Source organism: Dromiciops gliroides, chromosome 3 (genome assembly GCF_019393635.1).
Source record: "Dromiciops gliroides isolate mDroGli1 chromosome 3, mDroGli1.pri, whole genome shotgun sequence".
In the NCBI taxonomy this organism is placed as follows: domain Eukaryota; kingdom Metazoa; phylum Chordata; class Mammalia; order Microbiotheria; family Microbiotheriidae; genus Dromiciops; species Dromiciops gliroides.
In genome coordinates, this window is record NC_057863.1 from 173,775,377 (window position 1) to 173,797,289 (window position 21,913).

The 21,913-nt window shown below is 38.0% G+C and overlaps 1 protein-coding gene across 3 annotated transcripts in view; it reads right to left on the reverse strand.

Moving 5' to 3' along the window:
• CARS2 (cysteinyl-tRNA synthetase 2, mitochondrial) overlaps positions 1 to 21,913 on the reverse strand; it is a 71,658-nt gene that overhangs the window by 6,284 nt on the left and 43,461 nt on the right. For all 3 annotated transcript variants that reach the window (XM_043998689.1, XM_043998688.1, XM_043998687.1), the window contains 4 exons: positions 16,763 to 16,829; positions 7,134 to 7,272; positions 5,007 to 5,130; positions 956 to 1,054 (listed from right to left, as the gene is read on the reverse strand). In XM_043998689.1, the coding sequence (XP_043854624.1) occupies positions 956 to 1,054; positions 5,007 to 5,130; positions 7,134 to 7,272; positions 16,763 to 16,829 (429 nt within the window). The remainder of the gene's footprint in view (positions 1 to 955; positions 1,055 to 5,006; positions 5,131 to 7,133; positions 7,273 to 16,762; positions 16,830 to 21,913) is intronic.

A 21,913-nucleotide genomic window follows, 5' to 3' on the forward strand; every position in this document is an offset into this window, starting at 1 on the left:
CGAACTAATTTATTACAGTTTTTCTTCCTTCCTCACACATCCTCTTCATATACTTCTTTTTAAAAAATAGATTTTATTGTTAACCTTTGTTCTAACACCATCTACATTTTCCCCCTATCTTTCCTCTTCCCCTTTCCAGAGATATATACACTATAACAGAGAGTTTCTTTTGTTTTTATAAAAAGAGAGGGAAAAATCAGTAAAATAAATCAATGCAACACATAAAAACCTGATGTTCTATGCAATGTTCCACACCCATGAAATTCCACCTCTGCAAAGGGAGGCTAAAGGGAAAGGGAGAGGTGCAAAAGAAGAAAGGACAAGGGAAAAGGGCAAAGGTGCCGTCTCATATTTCTACTTTGGTTCTTGATATATTTGTAAGAGGCAGCTAGGTGGTGAACCTGAGTGCTGGACCTAGAATCAGGAAGACCTGAATTTAAATATGGCATCAGACATCTACTAGCTGTGCAAGCTGCTTAACTTCTGTCTGACTCAATTTCCTCAAATGTAAGGTAGGGATCATAATAGTACCTCCCTCCTAGGGCTGTTGTATCAAGTGAGACAATATCTATAAAGTGTTTAGCACATTGCCCAGCACATAGTAGGCACTTAATAAATGCCTATTTTATCCCTTCCCATCCCTAAGTCCCCCTACAGCTTCCCAGCATAGCAGCTATTAGCCTCGACTCTATTTATGTTCTGTCATACACCATCCCCACCCTAGCCTCCCATGGGTCTTACTAGCTCTTTTCCTGTCTACTACATAATACTTCTTTCAGTGGCAAGAGGTAGTTAACACATTTCACACTACTGTTTTTTCCTTTGCTGACTCAGGAACACATTTTTGTCACATGAGAAATGTTCGGTAAGTGAAAGTTTTAGTAACAAGACAGGTGACTGGACAGGCAGATAGAGAATATTGTTATGGTTAAGATTTTTGGAGAGTATGACTTACCTGTCTATTTGATAGAGAAATTCCAACTATGTCCAAAAAGCTTTCAATATAGGAGACTATGGCACCGTATACAGCAGGACTTCTGGGGAAGTTAGTTTCCTGTTACAAATTACAAATTATGTTTATAGCTCAGTCTTTATCTTAGTATCAAAAGAAAATTTTTTTGCCTCTACACTTAAATGTAAACACACTTCAGGAAGGCTGACCAAACGAAAATACTCCTTGCCCTTCATGATTTAAAAACAACCATTTCTTTATGGGCAGCTAAGAATAATGGGTAGAAACCTTGTCCGAGTCATCAAGGTTTGGATTCAAGCACCACCTTTGACTTACATTGGCTGTGTGACCCTAGTCACTTAACTTCTCAGTGCCATGCAACTTTTTAAAGAAAAAGTTGTAGAGGGGCAGCTAGGTGGCGCAGTGATAGAGCACTGGCCTTGGATTCAGGAGGACCTGAGTTCAAATCTGGGCTCAGATACTTGACACTTACTAGCTGCGTGACCCTGGGCAAGTCACTTAACCCCAATTGCCTCACCAAAAAAAAAAAATAAATAAAAAGTTGTAGAGTAATTGTTGATCTGGATTCAGATAGGCGGCTTTCTCAGTGGAAGTTCAATAAAATCACGACTCCAACCCCCCAACTCATGTATAAAATGCTTTTAGTTCACAGCATGCTTTTATATACAATTTCCTTTGGTTCTTTGGCCCTAAATAAGGCAAGCAGGGCAGTTAATACCATCATCAGAAGTGCAGGGGTTAAGGCTGAAACCCAGGTCTTCTAAATCCTAGCACTTTCTCCCCTAGACCAATGGAACACTCAGAAGTATTTCACATTCTTTTCATTTTGTCTTTATCAACAACCCTGTAGAACTCAAGTCTATGGGACTAAATTTTAATACAGAATTTTCTAGGGGACTATATTTCTGACTTAGAGCAAATCTGAGATAAGTTTTTAAAAATCCATTCAATAAAAGGGTCAGGAAATGACCAGCTTTGCAGGTAGCCACATTCCTAAAGGCTTGTTACTACTTCTAATACAGAAGTCTAGACTCCACTAGATAGCAAATCCAGAGTGTGGTCAGGGTTTTACATGATCTAAATAATGAACAGCAGAGTGACACAAATGTTTTTGATGGATATCCTGCAGATTCTGTCAGTGGGCTTCACTAGACTGGTTAAAAAAAGAAGCATGTGCTAGTGGAGATGCTGCTCTCCTTTCAAAGTTGTCTAAGGGCAACAGTAACATTAAACTTTTTTTTTCCTGTGTTCATTGACGGTTACACTAAACTTGCTTGTGTGCTGCTTTGTAAATTAGCTCCTGACCTATATCCACTCTTGGCATAGTATTTGGGAAACAAGTCTTAATTATTTCACTTGACCTTCACTTCCCTCAAGGGATGGAAAAAAAAGAAGAGAAGGTGACTGTTGTGCTATGTCCAAAGATGTAATTGTACTTTGGTAATAAGTCTGTTGTATTCTGATCCAGGATACATTCCTTTCTACTTGGCTTCCAAAAAACTGGAGAGCTAGGTGAAAAGAGCTGAGTTTAAATTTGGCCTCAGACAGATACTAGCTAGACCTTGGCAAGTCACTTAACTTGTTTGTCTCAGTTTCCTGAATTGTAAAATGAGGATAATAATAGCACCTACCTAGCAGGATTGTTGTGAGGATCATACGAGATAACTGTAAAGCTTTTAACACAGTGGCTGGCACACAGTAGGCACTTAATAAATGCTTCTTTCCTTCCTTTCCACCTCCCTTTTCCCAACTTCTACTCTGCCCTGCCCCCCCAAAAAATACTGAAACTGGCCAAGATTAGAGAAAACAAATGAGAAAACCTGAACTGAGTGGAATAAAATATTGAGCTCAAAGAACTTCTAGAAGAGGCTCGATGACCAACCACCTCTCAGGGGTAGATTTGACTCTAAGGTCTCAGATTTTGCCACATGAAAGACAGGAAGGCAAAAATAATCAAGATGAATAATATGAACAGTACTATGTTAGTACAAGCCACACCTTTCCCCTCAAGCTTGAGTTGACAAGAAGCCAAGTGAGGATTTAGTATTCACTTATATTTATTTGCCCCTTTTATCTCATAGTACGGAATTCATATCAGCTACCAACAAAAAGTAGGTAGAGAGAGTATTTGCCATTCGATAGAGCAATTTCCAGGCTTTGGAGTGTGGAAAAGGAGAGGACAGGCAAAGATGGCTGTCGGTCTCCACTTCAGTCCTGAAAAGTTAAGTTCTAGGGTCTAAATACTTACAACAGACAAGGAATTTTCATCAATCAGGTGAAGAAAAAAAGCCTGTACCTTTAGTTTACAATCCTCTGAGAAGAGATTCCAGTCTAAGTTAGGAGACAGAGGAAAGGAAGAGGGGAAGAAAAATGAGATAGAAGTGATTTAGAGTAAAAGGGGAAAAGTTTGCACTCCTTAAGCCCATAAAGAGTGAGGTGAAGGTGGCAAAGCAGGGCAGGAAGGAAACTATGGGACTATGCAAAGAACTCTCTTTTCCATGCAAAAAGACCTCAATCCCATTAGGTTGCAGCCTGCATATGCAACAATACCAAGTCTTTATGAATGCCACCTAATTCATTTGTTGTTTTTCTACTACTGAATTAGCTTCTCTGATTAATCAATGACTTCTCTGGACTCAAAGGTTGGCTTACAATTTTTCATTTTTAATATTTAAAATATTCTCATGTTGGAAGCAAATCTAAATATAAATTTCCTTTCTGTTTGCTGAATTAATTAATTAGAATAACAAAAGGAAGAAATTAGGTAGAGGGTAAAAGGCAGAAATTCCTTCTAGTAAATGCATTCTCTATTGCCAGATACCTAAACAAATCTCTACCTGTAAAATTAACCACATTTTAAGTTCCCTGTGCACATATGAAAAGTTTGATCCTTGAGAAGATATTCTTAAACTCAAAGAATCACAGAATTTTGAAGCTGAAAGGGAGGTCAGAGATCATCTAGCCCAAGCCCCTCATTTCACAGATGACGGCACTGAGATTCAAAGGTTAAATAACTTGCCTGAAGTCATAAACTGAGTTAATTTAAGAGTCAAGGGTAGCCAGGTGTGGAGGAGCCCACCTATTATAACCCTGTTCCTGGGAAGGCTAAGGCTGATGGATTGGCTTGAGTTCAAGAGTTCTGAGCTGTAGTATGGCTAAAAACGGTGACTGTCCACACTAAGTCTGGCACCAATACAGTGAATCATTAGGCCACCTAAGGAGGGATGAACTGGACCAGCTGGAAAAAGGTTAAGTTCAAGTTTAAAGCTTCTGTGCTGATCAGTACTGGGAATCAACTTGTGAGTAGCCACTTCACTACCACCCTAGACAAGATAAGGAGATCCAGTCTTCAGCTCTGCCCTCCCCATTCCCACCTCTCCCTTCCCACAGAAAAAGAGTCAAGAACCCTTGTCCAAGGAACCCAAGTCCCTGACACAGAATCCAGTATTCTTTTCATTATGCTGATCTACCTCTATAGTTTCCTACTTCAGTAATTTTATTTTTCCCATTTTTTTTTTTTTAGTGAGGCAATTGGGGTTAAGTGACTTGCCCAGGGTCACACAGCTAGTAAGTGTTATGTGTCTGAGGCCGGACTTGAACTCAGGTACTCCTGACTCCAGGGCCAGCGCTCTATCCACTGCGCCACCTAGCTGCCCTATTTTTCCCATCTTAAACTTAGAAATCATCCATAATATTAAGTTCAGAATTAAGTTTTGCTAAATGAACAGGGTTTTCACTGAGTATGAAAAATCTCTGGATTCTTCATAATTCTTCATAATTCACAAAAGTCTGACTTCATAATTCTCACCTACTGCATCTCAGTAAGGCAAAGGAGGAAACCAATTTCCTGAAACACAAGAGCTGCTGGACCCATGTTCTTGGGTTTCCAGTTGTTAAAATACAGGTCTCTGAAAAAGTTAGCTGGATTCCCTTCTCATCATTCTTTATAAAGATAACAACCTAATCTATCTGTATTAAGAAACAGAACTCCGGACAGCTGCCATTTTCTGAATTCTATATCCTAATGGGTTACCTTAGTAACAGCCTTAAGCTGTCTGTTGCCATGGTGAATGAGGTCCATAATTGCATCAACAGCGCTGGGGGTGTCAAAGTCATCTGCAAATGCAGCCTTGATTGCTACTTTGGCGCTAGTTAGTCTTTGAGGAGAAAAAGTATCAGGAGAGACAAGAAGGCATCAAAGTAGTAGATTTGTCATCTATACCAAATAGGAAACTTTTGAGAATAACAAAAAACAACAATCATTTCCTTAATCATAGAGATGCGGTATGTAATCTGTACAGTCTAGGAGCTCATGCTATTCTTCAAAATGTTCTTTCCCTAGCAGAATATTATAGTAGTGATTTGAGATTTTTCTGGCAACACCATCCATGATTAGCAGCCCTCCACTCTTTTTACCCATTTTTCTAGCTTGCTGTAGTCTTTTATCTTTCCTTCCCCATTTGAGGCCCATGAAAATGTACAGCTTAGATCTCTCCACTCTAGATTTTTCTTTTTTTTCCTTTTCTTTTTTTTTTTTTTTTGCGGGGCAATGGGGGTTAAGTGACTTGCCCAGGGTCACACAGCTAGTAAGTTTCAAGTGTCTGAGGCCGGATTTGAACTCAGGTACTCCTGAATCCAGGGCCGGTGCTTTAACCACTACGCCATCTAGCCGCCCCTCTTTAGATTTTTCTTAAAAATACTCTGTCTGGATCATTCTTTTGCCCTATTTATTTTGCTTTTTCTGTGTTTGTGTCATATTTTCCCCAACTCTAGTAAAACATAAGCTCAAGGATAAGGATTGTATCATATTTTATCTATGCCTCAAATATCTCCAAAACCATTAAGAGGTAGAAAAAGAGGCAACAACTATGACTGATGAGGATACTGAGGCTTGGAATTAAGTGGCAGAGGAGTTGGGGCCCAAACCTAATCTTCTAATCCCAAGGGGCTCTTTGCCTTTCTCTGTCCACCAGAAAAAAAACTGTTGAAGACGAATTCAAAGGGATCAGACTGTTACAAATGGTAAACTTTTAAAAGGGTAAAGACCCTGTCTATTAAATTTGCTTTTATGCCCCCCCCTCCACTGTATAAGTACATAAGCATTTTCCTAATGAAAAACTCACTAATTTAATAATTATGAAAAATGAATTCATCAGAATGGTATAATGATACTATTATACATTTATCATAAAACATATAAAATCAAAAGAAGAGAATCTTGAATTCATAAGGAAAATTGCTGTGCTTACTACCCTAAATCTCAAAACCCCAAAGTGCTTTGGACAGTAATTACAAAAATACATTCCAAGTTGGTAGTAGAAAAAGCACTGAAGTAATCATCAGAAAACTTGGGGTAACCTAATGCCACTACTAGATAGTTACATATAACTAAAGCAAATAACTTAACTTTATAAAATCTCACAAGTGTTAGAATCTCAGACACAGAAGTGACTTCAGATATCCACCATGAAACCTCAGAGAGTCTGCTCAATGACCATAGCACTTGGCATGGTGACTGTCATGTCACTCTGGAGTACTTGGCAAACACTCTAGTGCTCTCTAAGTACCAGCTATTACGATGATGATCATTATTGTAGTGGTCATGTCTCCATCACTTCTACTCTTCTCTAGGCCTTCAACCAATCCTCAGATGGTCGAGTCCACTCTTTTGACTGTCATCGTTGTGCTACTCAAACTAGGTTCAAATTTGTCAGAATGACTCCACAAACATAACCCCCAACGTTCTCAAAGAGCTGATCTGATGACTTCAGAATATAGAATGACGCTTACTTCCCTTCACGGTCTCTCTCTAGTTTTAAATACTCCTATTCATGTAGCCTAAGATGGAATTAACTTCTTTGTTTTCCATGCTACACTACTCAACTTGAAAAGCACCAAATTAATTACCCAGATCACTGTCACAGGAATTCTCCTATCCTTAACCATTAAGTTAATTTTTTGAACCCAGGCTTTATAATATTTACCCTAACATAAAAAAATACATTTAGCTTAACATTCTACCCTATTAAGATCTTTTGGATCCTCACTGTTTCCTTCCTTTCTTGAATGCATAAAACTCATCAAGTCTAGGAGGGAAAAATACAGAGGGTCATTTGCCTTTTTTGGAATCCTCAATGAAACATTAAGATTTATATCTTACCTTTCCCAGAGTAGGTCCTCCCTTATGGGATCACACAAGAGTTGTCCTTTCATATAAGCATTAGCATCATCTATGAAAGAAGCTATTCCAAGGAGGTGGTGTTTGGCTTCGTGCATGTTGTCATCACTATAATCTATTGCTAAGAAAGCAGAAATTTCCATTTAGGTTATAGTTATAGTATGAAAGCTAACACATCACAAAACCAATACGGTAAACATATATGTAAAATTCATTTGGGGGAAGCATCATGTGGAAAAAGGTCAATGGACCAGAACTATTGGTTGTATGACCACGGACAAGTTTATTTAACATTTCCAAGAAACAGTTTTATCACCTGCAAAATTGGGGTGACATCTGTCTTATACGTTGTTTTGTTTATTATACAGTATATTTAAACACAGCAAAGTTTTCTACAGGTAATTTCCCAGGAAACAAGGTTTCATACTGTCAGCCCTAATATATTATAATCCTTTAGAAATCAAGCAGAAGAACTGATGATTCACTGATACACGCTGGTTCTCCAAAAGTATTGGTGGGTATATGTGGCCCTAATTATGGCTTGACCTGACTTGACAGTTATTTTTTCCTTGAAAAATCATTGTCCAAAGGAAAATCTTCAGAAAGTCCACTTAGTTAAAGTCAACCTGTCAACAATATCTCCACCGACAAATGGGCACAAGAGCTGATTATGAAGAGCATAAGAGAATTCATCTTCCACATTCATGAAGGAATGGAAAAGTCTAGAGAAATAGGATCAATGATTACATTATACAGCAGATCCTTTAAGGATGTTAGAGGAGAAGTATTGTCAGATCTTTAATCCACACACATTTAATAGTATAGTGAACAAAAAAGTAGGCTTGAGAAAATCTTATCAAAGCAAAATTTAACTACCTGGGTAACAAAATTCCACCCTGACATTAGGAGGACCTGATGATGGCAAAGATTAGATATAATGAATCACAATAGCAACAGAATAGGAGGGGAACCTACAACTCATCTAATCCAGCCTGCGGTTCAACAAAAATTCCTTTTACACTTGCCCTAGCCGGTGTTCATCCCCTTCTCCCTTCTCCTAAATCTTACCCCCCCCCCACCTCCCGCCAAATCCCTGGAGGGGTGTCCAGATAAAAGAACAGCAGAGAATATAAAAGAGATGAGGAAAGAATTTGATCTCTCAAGACACCCACACAACTTCAGGGCAAGGCTGCATGCATTAAAACTTTGTTCTCTTCATTAAAAAGAAAAAACAATGGGTAGATTTTATTCTACACTTTAAAACAATAACAAGCTGCATGGAATAGAGCTCTATGGCTTCATATACAATTCTCTTTTTATAGTCTACCTTATATATGGAAATACTCCTTTTTATTGTTTATTAAATTTGGAATAATTAACAATTTTTAGAATAAGAAAGGTAAGGCTGGCAAGATCATTCTTTGTCTTTTTATTCATTTATTTTCCAAATTTTAAAAAATACTACATAGACACTGTCTCCACCTTCCTTTGTATTTAAGCTGATTTTCAGTGGAAAATCTAGAGTCTTGGAGGCAGCTTGGTGGTGCCCCTAAGTGGATACAGAGCTGGACCTAGAGTCAAGATGACCTAAGCTCAAATCTGACATGAGACTCTGGACAAGTCACAAACCTTTTCTGCCTCATCTATAAAATGAGGATAAGAATAGTGCCTAACTTCCAGGCTTGTTATGAGGATCAATTAGATGATATTTGAAAAGTGTTTAGCACAGTGCCTAGCACACAGTAGATGCAAAATGTTGTCTTTCCTTCTTTCCTTCTCACCCACCAGAGGCAAAAATCTTGAAAGAGGGGAAAAAAGCTAGAGAAAGCTCTGAAGATAAACCCAGAAACTAAATAATCAATTACATTAGAAGTTGGACATATGGTTCCAGAATGAGGGATTAACTCTGGACAGTCTGTAAGGTGGCACCAAAGACATAAAAAAGTCATTCTGGTTCAGTGATTAAGCAAGAAATATCCAGATGAGAGAATAGATTCTTCTCTAGTCTTCATCCTAATCCCCATAAAAGAAAAAGCTCTCAACCCAGGGAAAAGCAGCTACCTTTGGCTTTAAAAACTCAAGTCTATACAATGTTGAATCTGGAACCTCACATCCCTCATTATTGTCAGATTGACAATAATGACAAAAAAGGGAAAATAACTACCTGCAAAATTTGGAAGGGTTGTAGCAAAAGAGATATTGATCTCAGGTCATTTGGTAAAGCTTCAAAGTGGTTTAACCCTTCTGGAAAGTAACTTGGAACTATGTCCCCAAAACATGCTTTGACCCAGCGATACCATTATTAGGCCTATACTCTAAAGATACCAAAGAAGTATGGCAGAAACTAGTTATAGACCAAAATCTCACACCATATACTAAAATAAGGTCAAAATGGGGTACATGATTTACACATAAAGGATGATACCATAAACAAATTAAGGGAGTATGGAATCATTTATATGTCAGATTTATGGGCAAGGGAAGAATTTAGGACCAAAGAAGATATAGAGAGTAAAACAAAATGTAAAATAGATAATTTTGATACATTAAATTAAAAATATTTAGCACATAAAACTAATGTAACCAAGATGACAAGGAAAGCAGAAAACCTGGGAAGGAATTTTTGAAACAAATATCTCTGATAAAAGCCTCATTTCTCAAATATATAGAGACCCAAGTCAAATTTATAAAAATACAAGTCATTTCCCAATTGATAAATGGTCAAAGGATATGAACAGGCAATTTCCAGACAAAAAAATCAAAGCTATCTATAATCATATGAAAAAATGCTCTAGGTCACTACTGTTCAGAGAAATGCAAATTAAAACAACTCTGAGGTATCACCTCACACCTATCAGAGTGGCAAATATAACAAAAATGGAAAATATTGGATGTTGGAAGAGATGTGGGAAAGCTGGGATGCTAATCCACTATTGGTGGAGTTGTGAAAAGATCCAACCATTTTGGAGAGCAGTTTGAAACTATGCCCAAAGGGCTACAGAACCGTGCATATCCTTTGATCCAGCAATACCACTGCTAGGTTTATATCCCAAAGACATTCCCCCAAAAAGACCTATTTGTACAAAAATATTTATAGCAGCTCTTTTTCTGGTGGCTAAGAATTGGAAATCAAAGGAATGTCCATCAATTGGGGAATGACTAAACAAACTGTGGTATATGATGGTGATGGAATATTATTGTGCTATAAGAAATGACAAGCAGGATGATTTCAGAAAGGCCTGGAAAGACATGTGTAAAATGATGTATTGTGAAGTGAGCAGAACCAAGAGAACACTGTACATTGTGGTAAAAATTATTTGTGGTAAAAAATTATTGGAGTTTTAGCTGACTCATTTGGGAGGGGCCACACCTGGCCCACCCTGAAGTTGCGTATGCTACTGGGGTCAGGAGAACTCTCCATAGGCAGTTTTTGAAAGACCTCTCCTTTTGGGGGAGGAAGATTGAATGCTCCATGGGAAGAGGCAGAGGCACTTCCGGAATGCTAGCTCTCTCTCTGGCTTCTGCCTTTTCCAGTGGCGCAAGCAAACTGTAGACATTACAGGTTTTGGTGAATGAACACAGAAAACCCTGCATTCCTTTGAATTAGCTCAATTGGAAACGATTTGGGGATTGTATAGATTTTAGGTTAGAGTTAAGAGGATTTATCTGTATTTCTTTTTCCCTATTTCCTTATCTCTGGTTTTTTATTAATTTCTCCTTTGTTGTTTAATTAATTCCCAAGTAATAAAATCTGATCCTTTGGTAGAAAAGAAACTGTAAGGCTCCTTTCTTATTGGACTGGGAGAAATATCTAAAAGGGCAGTTCAGAGGGGAGGGAGCTTTGAACCTAAAGGTCCCTCATATTTCCGGGACCCCAATATTTCGGCGAGTCACCCAAATAACGCTCTGTATATTAAATTTCAGCCCTTACAACACAGAGACAGCAATATTGTTTGATGAAGAACTGTGAAAGACTTAACTATTCACAATACAATGATCCAAGACAATACCAAAGGACTAATGAAAAAGCATACTACCCACCTCCAAAGAAAGAACTGATATTGATTGAACACAGACTGAAGCATGCTATTTTTCACTTCCTTTCATTTTTTCTTTTATTCAAGTTTTCTTATACAAAATTATTAATATGGTAATGTATTACATAATTATACACTTATAACCTGTATCTGCTTACTGCCTCAGGGAGGGGAGGAGGTGAGGGAGGGAAGGAAGGCTAAAAATTGGAACCCAAAACTATAAATGAAAATGTTTATTACTTAAAAAAAAAAAACAACTAAGGCTGCAGCTTTCCTCACTCAAAGTCTTTTACATGCAGTTACACTGTCTTCGAAATAACTGCCAAGGCTTCAACTTATTGTGTACCTTATTCTTGCTGCACATCTGCTGTGCATCAGGTTAATAGTACATTCCATACAACTTACAGGAAGTTGAAGTCCTTGAAATCAGACAAATTTATTGGATGGTAGAATCTAAGGGAATTGTCATCAACAGCAGAAAAAAATTAAAGAGCTACCCACTGGATTTCCAAAGCTCTATTTGACTACAGAAATAAACATTTGTGGGGGGCAGCTAGATGGCGAAGTGGTTAAAGCACCGGCCCTAGATTCAGGAGTGCCTGAGTTCAAATCTGGCCTCAGACACTTGACACTTACTAGCTGTGTGACCCTGGGCAAGTCACTTAACCCCCACTGCCTGCAAAAAAAAAACAACAACAACAACAACAAAACAAACAAACAAAAAAAGAAATAAACATTTGTAAATATACATAGATGAATTAGTATGGATTCAGAAAGATTGGATCATGCACTCATCCAATAGTATTTTACAGAGAAAGAACAGACTAAGGTAACCTCACCTGCTGACTGTGGAGTAAAGTAGTCTTTATGGAGGGGAAAACTTCCTTTATCATTTTCACTTTCAACCTTTTAAAAAATATGAAATTTTTTTCAGAATTTATCTGAATGCTACAGAATATTACTCTACATATTTAAGGATAAAAACTGTAGAATAAGCTTCTTTTGGGTAGGGACTACTTCATTTTTGTATCCTTTACCATTTAGCAAAGTGCCTCACCCATAATAAATATTTAATAAATGTTTGTTGAATTGAAAGGAAGGGTGATCTTAGGGTATATATTTCCAACAGGTTTCTAAATATGCTCTAAGTCATGCCTACTTTGAATGACAGTAGTGACTGTGTGAAGGCCCCAAAGTTTGCAATGAGACTAAAACTTAAGGGTAAATACCAAGATCTCTGTCATCTTTGTTGAAAAGTTGGAAATATGGTCTTCAGAAGCTACACGGAAGTCATTGTGCCTAGAAGACTTTTATATTAGTGTTCTTCAGCCCTTTTTATAAATAAAATGAAACTACTGCTTCAATACCAATAGGAAATATGTTTTTGAATTGTTTTATTCAGTTGTCATATTGGGCATTGCTCTATCCACTTTCTATTTCTTGGATTTCTGATGACTAATAGCATACAACTGGGGCAGATTCAGAGCAATAATCTGGATACTCTGTCACTTGACCCAAGCTGGAAGCAAAAATCAAATCTGGCTGAAGTATAACCTTTGAGAAAAATAGGGGAAATTTTTCTACACACTATTCCATTAATTCATTGCTGAAATGGGCATCAGAATACCAATAAGGTTGTCATGAACAGCCCAGTCAATCATTATACTCCGTTACTGGGAGAAAAAGAGTATGAGAAACTAGGCAGTGGGCTGTGGTATGAAGTTCTCCATATGTTCAACTTTATGTACATCCAAACAAGTTACCTGAAGGGGAAAAACTAAGGTTTTCATTTTTTTTCTTCAATGCAGTTAACTATTAAAATCAATTTTCTATCTGACTGTTTACTTGAATATGAAAAAAATCTCCCCCCCCAAAATCCTCCATTCTTTCTCTAAGAATTATCAAAAACTCCTTACTAAGGCAAATAAATTAGACTAGATGAATCCTGCAAAGTGGTCATCTATTTTGTTAAGTACATAGATTTGATGAACAAGGCAGTGGGGGGTATTTGTTCAAGCTGGGCAGACTGGGTGTTTATTTGGCTTACTTTAGGCTTTTAAAAGGCTTACTTTAAAAGCTTTTGGGGTTTTTTTTGTTTGTTTTTTTGGGTTTTTTTGCAGGGCAATGGGGGTTAAGTGACTTGCCCAGGGTCACACAGCTAGTAAGTGTCAAGTGAGGCCGGATTTGAACTCAGGGAGTCCTGAATCCAGGGCTGGTGCTTTATCCACTGCGCCACCTAGCTGCCCCCACTTTAAAAGCTTTTAAAAGTCTAAAATGTCCATGTCCTAAAATATCTTAGCTGTGGTGAAGACTGTCACATCAAAGGTTTCTTTTGTCACAGAGGTGTCCTTTCCTACACTAGTTTTCTCATTTTCAAGTAGTGCATCATAAAGCTAACTTGTGGATGACCGAGAAGAAAAAACTAATAAAAGATTAGGAGGTGTAAAACTATCAATACAAAATCTTCTATCCTGAAAGTTTTCCACAGGTAGGATAAGCATCTCCCTATAACTTAAGGAAAAGTGAACATGTAATAAGACTTTGCAGGACTGTACTCAATCTATAATATACATAAGTATAAGGCCTGTTCATTAAGGATTTTGATGTGCTAATGATAAGAACAAATTGTGGCTCTTCCTTGTTCTCCTCCCAAGGAGCTGACAAGATCCATATAACACTTCTCTAACATTGTTCCAAAGTGAAAGCGGTTGTTTTTTCTCAATTATGTTTTAAATGTTCTGAGACAAAAAAAGCTTTGGTCCCTTTAAAAGAAGACAGCTCACATCAGTAACAGTGAGGCTGTAAAACCAACATGGAACATTTCTTAAAGGAAATGGAAGCAGAATTCCATAGAAGCAAAATACTAGAGTAACCTCTTTCTGATTAATCAAAGACAATTATGGGGAAATATGGCATGTGAAAATGAAGTCTATGACTCCATGTTCTTTCTTCTACTTTTCTATTAGTGTAGAGGTTGGGGAAAAAAGAGAAAGCAAGACAAATGAGGAAAAACAAGTGAGGCAAGAGTGCAAAAAACCCCCAAAAAACCCTACAAAGGAAATTAAGGTGCCCAAAAGGGAAAACTGTACCAGGTAGGAGTCATGAGACCAGGATCCTCAACCTGTCACAAGCTGTATATGAATTGGACAAATCATTTAACTTCCCTGGGCTTCAGTTTCTTCATTTGTAAAACTAGGAGACATGTCTAGATTATTTGTAAGGCCTCTAGAAATCAATGTTTGTGATTTTACTTTAATAAAAGAGCTGTTTTGTTTTGGTAAAAGCTTAATTGGGATAGATCATGTGCTTGATAATCTGTGCCTAGGAAAAAAGCCTGTGCAGTTGGCTGTCAAAGCCATTCATGTGATACTAACTACCCTAATTACTGTCATGACAATCAAGAAGAAATGTTTGGTTTCCAGAGGGTTAACCTTGAAAGTACAAAAATACTAAGTGATGGCTATCATCACAAATTCCTATTAGAGAAGGGTGAAACAGGCTTCATTTTTTAAAACACACTAGCTCTAGTACTCCATTTTTCTTTGTCCTCCACATCACAGAACTCTAAAAGCCAATGGAAGTCACATTGAAAGTTGCTACTGACCTTGGGATTAGTTGTGGGGGAGAAAATCTGACAACTAGACTTCTCTGACTAAAGGAATGGCATAATTACTCTTTTGTTCAGTAGCTTCTTGGATCTATTCATTTCTAAGATTTAAAATGTGCATATAAGATGGAAAAGCCTTCCAATAACAGAATTTGTCTCTAAAGCTACCGAGAGCACTTCATATATATGTACTTTCCATTACTGCTTTATCCCTTAGAAGTAGGAAGGACCTAAAAGACTGATCAACGCCCTGCTTCTAAGTAAAGAAACAACTCCCACAAGAAACTGAAGCTGAAGGCCCAAAGTAGCTTCATCTAGGTACTGAGCAAAATGGTGGTAGAACTGTAAGGCCTTTCTCCTGACTTTTTTGCTCTATCTGCTAATCATTCTACTGTTGAGGAAGTGACTAAATGTGAAATCACAAACAATAATCTTGGTTAATAATGATGAATACTTTCATGCAATTTTAAACTGATAGGTCTGGGCAAACAGACTAATTAGTACAGCAGGGATTTATGCAAAAGACCCCTGTGGTCATCATTCTTATCTTTTGTGGTGTTCCATTCAGAGTTTCTCTACTTTATAGAAAGCAACAGATTTGTATCCATGAGATTCTACTCATTGTTTTTAAGTGCCATTTAGCAACAGTTCAGAACATCTAGAAATACCTCACTAGCAAATAAATTAAAATTCAGAAGTTCCACATATAATTAGAATTTCTGAAACTGTCAGTCAAAAAGCTTTTCTTGAAATCAAATAGCTTACACAATAAAGCTTACAAAGGAGTTAAACACTGACAAAGATTAACCAAATAATCCGCCTCTGCTAACTCCTCCCTCTTGTCCTTTAAAACCGAGAAGAGCTCTCAGGCTGGGGACTTCATTAATTCTGCTTTTCTTTTTAAAACCAACATAGGATGCACCCAATGTGCCAAACATCTAATAGCAATACCACTAGCATGAACCAGACCCTATGTTCTGGACATATCCTCACCTTTGTTTTTTGGTGGGGTTTTTTTACGGGGCAATGGGGGTTAAGTGACTTGCCCAGGGTCACACAGCTAGTAAGTGTCAAGTGGCTGAGGCTGGATTTGAACTCAGGTACTCCTAAATCCAGGGCTGGTGCTTTATCCACTGCGCCACCTAGCCGCCCCTCTCACCTTTGATTTTAAGTAGGGTGAAAAATCATTTCTTCCTTCTCTTAAGGAGTCTGAGACTTGATAGGTAGTAAAAGGCAAATTTCTGAGCAAAGAATCTCTTTCATAAGAAGGGTTGGGTACAAAAAATTGTTATCTATGTCAACTGTTTTAGTTTTCTTTAGCACAAAGTTTAAACTTTAAAACTGTTGATTTTTAATAAATATTTGGGATTTTAGCAGCTAGAGTGTTCCACCTCTACCTAATTATTTTAAAGAGAGGGCCAAAAAACCTTTGAGTGCTTATACCCCTATATTTTCTCATGAATTTAAAAAGGAAAAACATATCTGTAGTATAGATAACTAACTTCTTTCTTTCCTTCTATTTCTTTCCTTCCTTCCTTCCTTTCTACCTACTTACCTACCTAGCTATCTGGGGAAAACTCCCACAAAACAATAAACTAAGTAACTGAGTGGGAGTCCTGTCTTCATTTTTTAAAATGGCTTTTCCCCCCTGGCTATAGCTTTTCTTCTGCTCACCATGTTTATGTCTATCTAAACCATAGTTTACCAAAGAAATATTGCTTTTTCAAAAACTGTGCTTTGTTATACTCGATGCCTGAAGTATGGTCCTTTCCTGCCTTCTCCTCTGATTCTCCCAGTCAGGTATACCCCACCTGCCCCTGCCCCCTGGGTCTCATCTAACAACTTGTTTTGCAATTCTCTAATGTATTCTAAAATGTAAGCCAAAAGTAGTTGACATAATTTTAAAATGAAGTTCTGAAACAGAGTAGGAGAGAAAATGAAATACTAAGGATAAATGGTTTTCTTACCTGACCTATAATTGCTAAGCATGCAGAACATCCGGAAAACATCTGGAGAAAACTTCTTTAGAAAGTCCTAAAAAATTTTTAAATGAAGTACATTACAATTTATTTTCTAAAAGTAATTTTTATATTAAATGTTTATTTTATATTTTATATTTATGTTAGAGATTATGTGGCATAGTAGATAGAGTGCTGGAATTGGAAGTTAAGATGTAGGTTTAAATTTTACCTAAAAACACTTATTGGGGGTAGCTAGGTGGTGAAATGGATAAAGCACCGGCCCTGGATTCAGGAGGGCCTGAGTTCAAATCCGACCTCAGATACTTGACACTTACTAGCTGTGTGACCCTGGGCAAATCACTTAACCCTCAATGCCCCACAAAACAAAACAAAACAAAACAAAACAAAACAAAACCCCAACACTTATTACTATATTAACCTGGGCAAAAAATCACTTAACTCCCTAATGCTCAACATTTCAGCTATTAAGTAGATATTATAATAGCACCTACCTCACAGAGTTGTTAAGACCAAATGATATAACATATACAAAGTACTCTGTAAACTTAAGTCAGTATATAACTGTGAGTTATTATTATTGGTATTATTACAAATGTATGTTATCTCCCACCAAGAAATCTTTGTGGAGATGTTCTTGCCCAAACTCTAAGCATCATAAACACCTTTTCTGATCAATTATCCCCCTTTAAATTTTACTAACACACTAATAACACTGCTGGTAGAGCTTTGAACTGCTACGGAAAACAATCTGTAATTATATAAAAAGAGGCACTAACAGCTCCAAGATGAAATATATACTCCAAACATGGTCAAAGACTAAAAAAGGGCTCAAAATATTAAACTTTATGTTTTACCAAAAAACTGGAAAAAATGGTGATTTAGAAGAGCTGACAAAATATGTTGGATCAATGTAGTGGAGAATGTAGTATCAGAAGAAATGTGTAATAGAACAAGATACATAATGACTATAATAATGGAGATGAAAAGAAAACTAAAATAAGGCCAAACACATAGCAATTGTAATGACCAATCTGACTTCTGGAGAAGGCCAGCCTAAGGAAACCCCTTCCCCTTTGGAGTAAATAGCAGCTTCCAGTAGGTACCTGATGACAGACTGGGATCTCAAGGACCAGCCTGGTGACAAGGTTATCTGAGCTTGGGGTCACACTATGACCCTTCTAGTGAATATCCTGAAGTATGCTGCAGTTAAAGCAGATAGTTTAAAGTAGCAATATTCCCTTAGAGAGTTCAAATGGCAGCTGGTATACAATTTATAAAAAATCCTGGTCTGCGAAAGAGTAAAGGATTCTCTAACAGTATCAAAGCACAGAAGAAAAAGATCAGTAGAAATGATAAGATTGCAAGCTTGACAAATCTCTGCATGTGGAAGCCAGTGTTAAGGTATGCACAATTGCTTTAAGATTACTTTGGGAGAGCAGAGAAGGAATTCTTTTTAAAAAGAGGGGGAAAGGGCACAGCGTGACTAAGGACTCTAAAGAGATCTTGCCTGGAATGCCTTCTTTGTAGCCCACAGCCAAAGTCCTGCCCTCCCAGCCATTACAGGAGGCATCATTGCCTGTGGACAAGAAACTCACCAAGCAAGCACTTTTGCAGGTGTGGCTGCCCATGTCTGCTCAGCAGCCACCACTCACTCTTGCAGACCCAGAAAAGACCTTCCCCAGAAGCCTGTGCACTCTCCAAAAAATGTCAGTGGACAGAATATGAAAGAAGATGTACTGCATCAGCTCTGCTGCTGCACTCCGAAGACCACTTGGCCTTTTCCAACCTCTGTGTTATTTCCCCCATTAAAATAAGAGCTCCTTGAGAATGGGAGGCTGCCTTGCTTTTTCATGTGTATCCCTAGTACTCTGCACATGGCTCTGCTCAAAGTAAACATTTAATGAATGTTTCTTTGTTCATTTGTCTTACACTTCAATGTTTAGGGGGCACAAGCACACGCGCGTGCACGCACACACACACAGAGGTACACACCTCACTCATTCACACAAATGTTTTTGGTGCAGAAGGGCTCTGTTTACTGCATCAAGTCTAGTTACAGAGGAGAGAATAAACACCAGGCTAAACTGCCTCAACTGGTAATCTTTGTCATCTTCTCTCCCCCCAACCCTCCGTTTGAATAATTCTTTTAAGATAACTTGTTTCACTATCATGGCTGCAAGGATTTAAGTCTAAATGTGAACACATCTGTGACACATGCTCATCATACAGCACTCATTCTCTCTCTTTTCCTGTAGAGCTCTAATACCAACAATCTTAACCAATAATCATTTGTCATATGCCTACTGTGTGGAAGGAGGGCATTCAATAGACAATTCAAACTACAAATTTACATTCACCACCCCATGTAAGAACTATCCAAGGATTCTGAAATAAGGGCAGATCTTGTTGTTGTTCAGTCCTTTCAGTCACATTTGACTTTTCATGATCCCATTTGGGGTTTTCTTGGCAGATCCCTGGAGTGGTTTTCCATTTCTTCCTCCAGCTCACTTTACAGTTGAGAAACTGGGAAAAATAGGGTTAAGTGATTTGCCCAGGGTCACACAGCTAGTGTCTGAGGCTGGATTTGAACTCAGGAAGATGAGTCTTCCAGACTCCAGGCCCAGCACTCTATCTACTGCATCACCTTAGATAATTAAGGATGGATTATTTTAGTCGAACGTAGCAATGTTTTATGGATTAAAGTTTTTTTTTTTGTTGTTTTTTGTTAAGTGACTGGCCCAGGGTCACACGGCTAGTAAGTGTTAAGTGTCTGAGGCCAGATTTGACTGGAGTCCTGACTCCAGGGCTGGTGCTCTATCCACTGCGCCACCTAGCTGCCCCCCCCATGGATTAAAGTTTAATGGGGGGGGGGGGCGGCTAGGTGGCACAGTGGATAAAGCACCGGCCCTGGATTCAGGAGGACCTGAGTTCAAATCTGGCCTCAGACACTTGACACTTACTAGCCGTGTGACCCTGGGCAAGTCACTTAACCCTCACTGCCCCGCCAAAAAAAAAAAAAGTTTAATGGGGCTTATTTGTGTGTATGTGTATATATTTGTGTATTTTTAAAATTCCTATAAGTACTTCCTATCAATTTTGGGCTGCCTACTGGCTTTAAATGTAAGGAACCCAAATTCTATGGCTACATCTCCAGTCAACCAAAAAGCAACCATGGAGGCTGCTTTTTTTAGAAGGGGGGGTTGGGTAGCTCATATCTGTGGTTCCATTGGTAAAGGAAATGCCCAGGGAGAAAACTGACCCTACAAAAGTAGATCAATACCTGCCCAGGAACTTACAGTGTTGGAGAGTTGCCCAGGATCCTGAGGATTTGAGGGATTTACCTGGGTCCACACAGCTAATTATGTCAGAAGCAAGACTTGAACCTAGGCTCTTTCTGACTCCAAGGCTAGCTATTCACTGAACAATGATGCCTGTCTACCGGTTACTAATGCATTTCATTTGGAGATGGTAGAAAGTACCATTCTCCAAAGTTCTTCCTTCAGGTTCTGAAACATTCAAAATCTTACTTCTAAAAATGAAGTTCTTATGCAATCTATACATCCCCCTCCTTCCCCCAGAATTACATAACAGATCTTCTTCTCCAGCCCTTCATACCTACTAGGTCCCTCTACGATGCCACAACCACTACTAAAGCAAATTAAATTACTTACTTGAATCTAGCTTGACACATATTTTTAAAAACAATGTAGAGTTAAGAGAAGGGAATCTCCAGGGCTAAAGAGGAAGTTAGTTCACTCTCCACAGCAGATGCAGACAACTTTGAGGATGAATATATCTTGTACTGTCTGTTATCTTGCTTTAATTTTCTACTCTAAGTACATACACCTAAAAGGAAATATCTCTGGGGCAGCTAGGTGGCACAGTGGATAAAGCACCTGTCCTGGATTGAGGAGGACCTGAGTTCAAATCTGGTCTTAAAACACTTGACACTCACTAGCTGTGTGACCCTGGGCAAATCACTTAACACTCATTTGCCCCGAGAAAAAAAAGAAAAAAAGAAATGTCTCCCAATACTGACTCAATCATCCTAGCAGTTGAGCCAATAGATTCTTGCTCCTTGAATGCTGCCCCAAACTATAAAGTATATATTAGTGGCCAACCTTATCCCTAGCAAAATGTCTCTCTGCTCTACATTTCAGACATAAAGGATTTGGGAAAATGGAAGAGGAAAAAAAAAGAAGAAATAATCATCTGAAGACCAACAATTTAAAAATCAATTATAAAAATTTCCTCAGAATAGTTACCCATGTTTGTAGTCATAGGCGATGGGGCATAGTGAAAAAATGTTGGACTAGAAATTGGTAGGCTTAAATTTAGTGACTTATGAAAAACAAGTCACTGTACTAAGTGCTGGGAACACAAAAACCAAAGAAACAAAGTCTTTCTTCAAGAAACTCCATTCTAATAGGGAAGAAAACATGCAAAGAGCTATGTACACAGAAGATATATATATATATATATATAGGTCTAAGTTTACTCAAAAGCAAAATGAAGGGATGAACCAGGTATCTCCTAAACCCTAAAATCTTTTCTTATGAACTTGCATGTTGCTCTCTCATCTTATACAACTGAATATAAACTTCAGTAAAATTCTAGTATAACCACTGATCTACAATTAAAACCAGAACATATCCAGTTATATCCTTGATGCTTCACAGATGGAATAATATATCAGTTGGTCAAAACTACATAAATGGGAGAACTACTAATTCATAAAGGTGGCCATATTCTAAATGATATTTAGGAATATTTGATTTGATTCAACCTTAATCTGTAATTAGGGTGGGGGGATTTGAGGGAAAGGAAGGACAAGGAGATTTTATTGGTTTTTCAACTGAAGGTTTGTTTTTTTCCCCTACTCAAAAGGTGCTCCCAACTCTTTAAGCATTTCTCCTACTTCCACCTTCTTTTATGTGACCTTCCTTTGCCTCTTTTCCCTTCTCTTTTCCTCTCTCCAACCCTCCAAAAATCAAGTGATAGATTATGAATAGAGAAGAAAACCTAAGACTATGAGAAAAACTCTGACTCTAAGTCAAAGATGGAATATGATTTTGAGAGGGTAGCAACAAAGTAGCAAAATTAAGCTACTACAGACACATCCTAGTTCCTATTTTT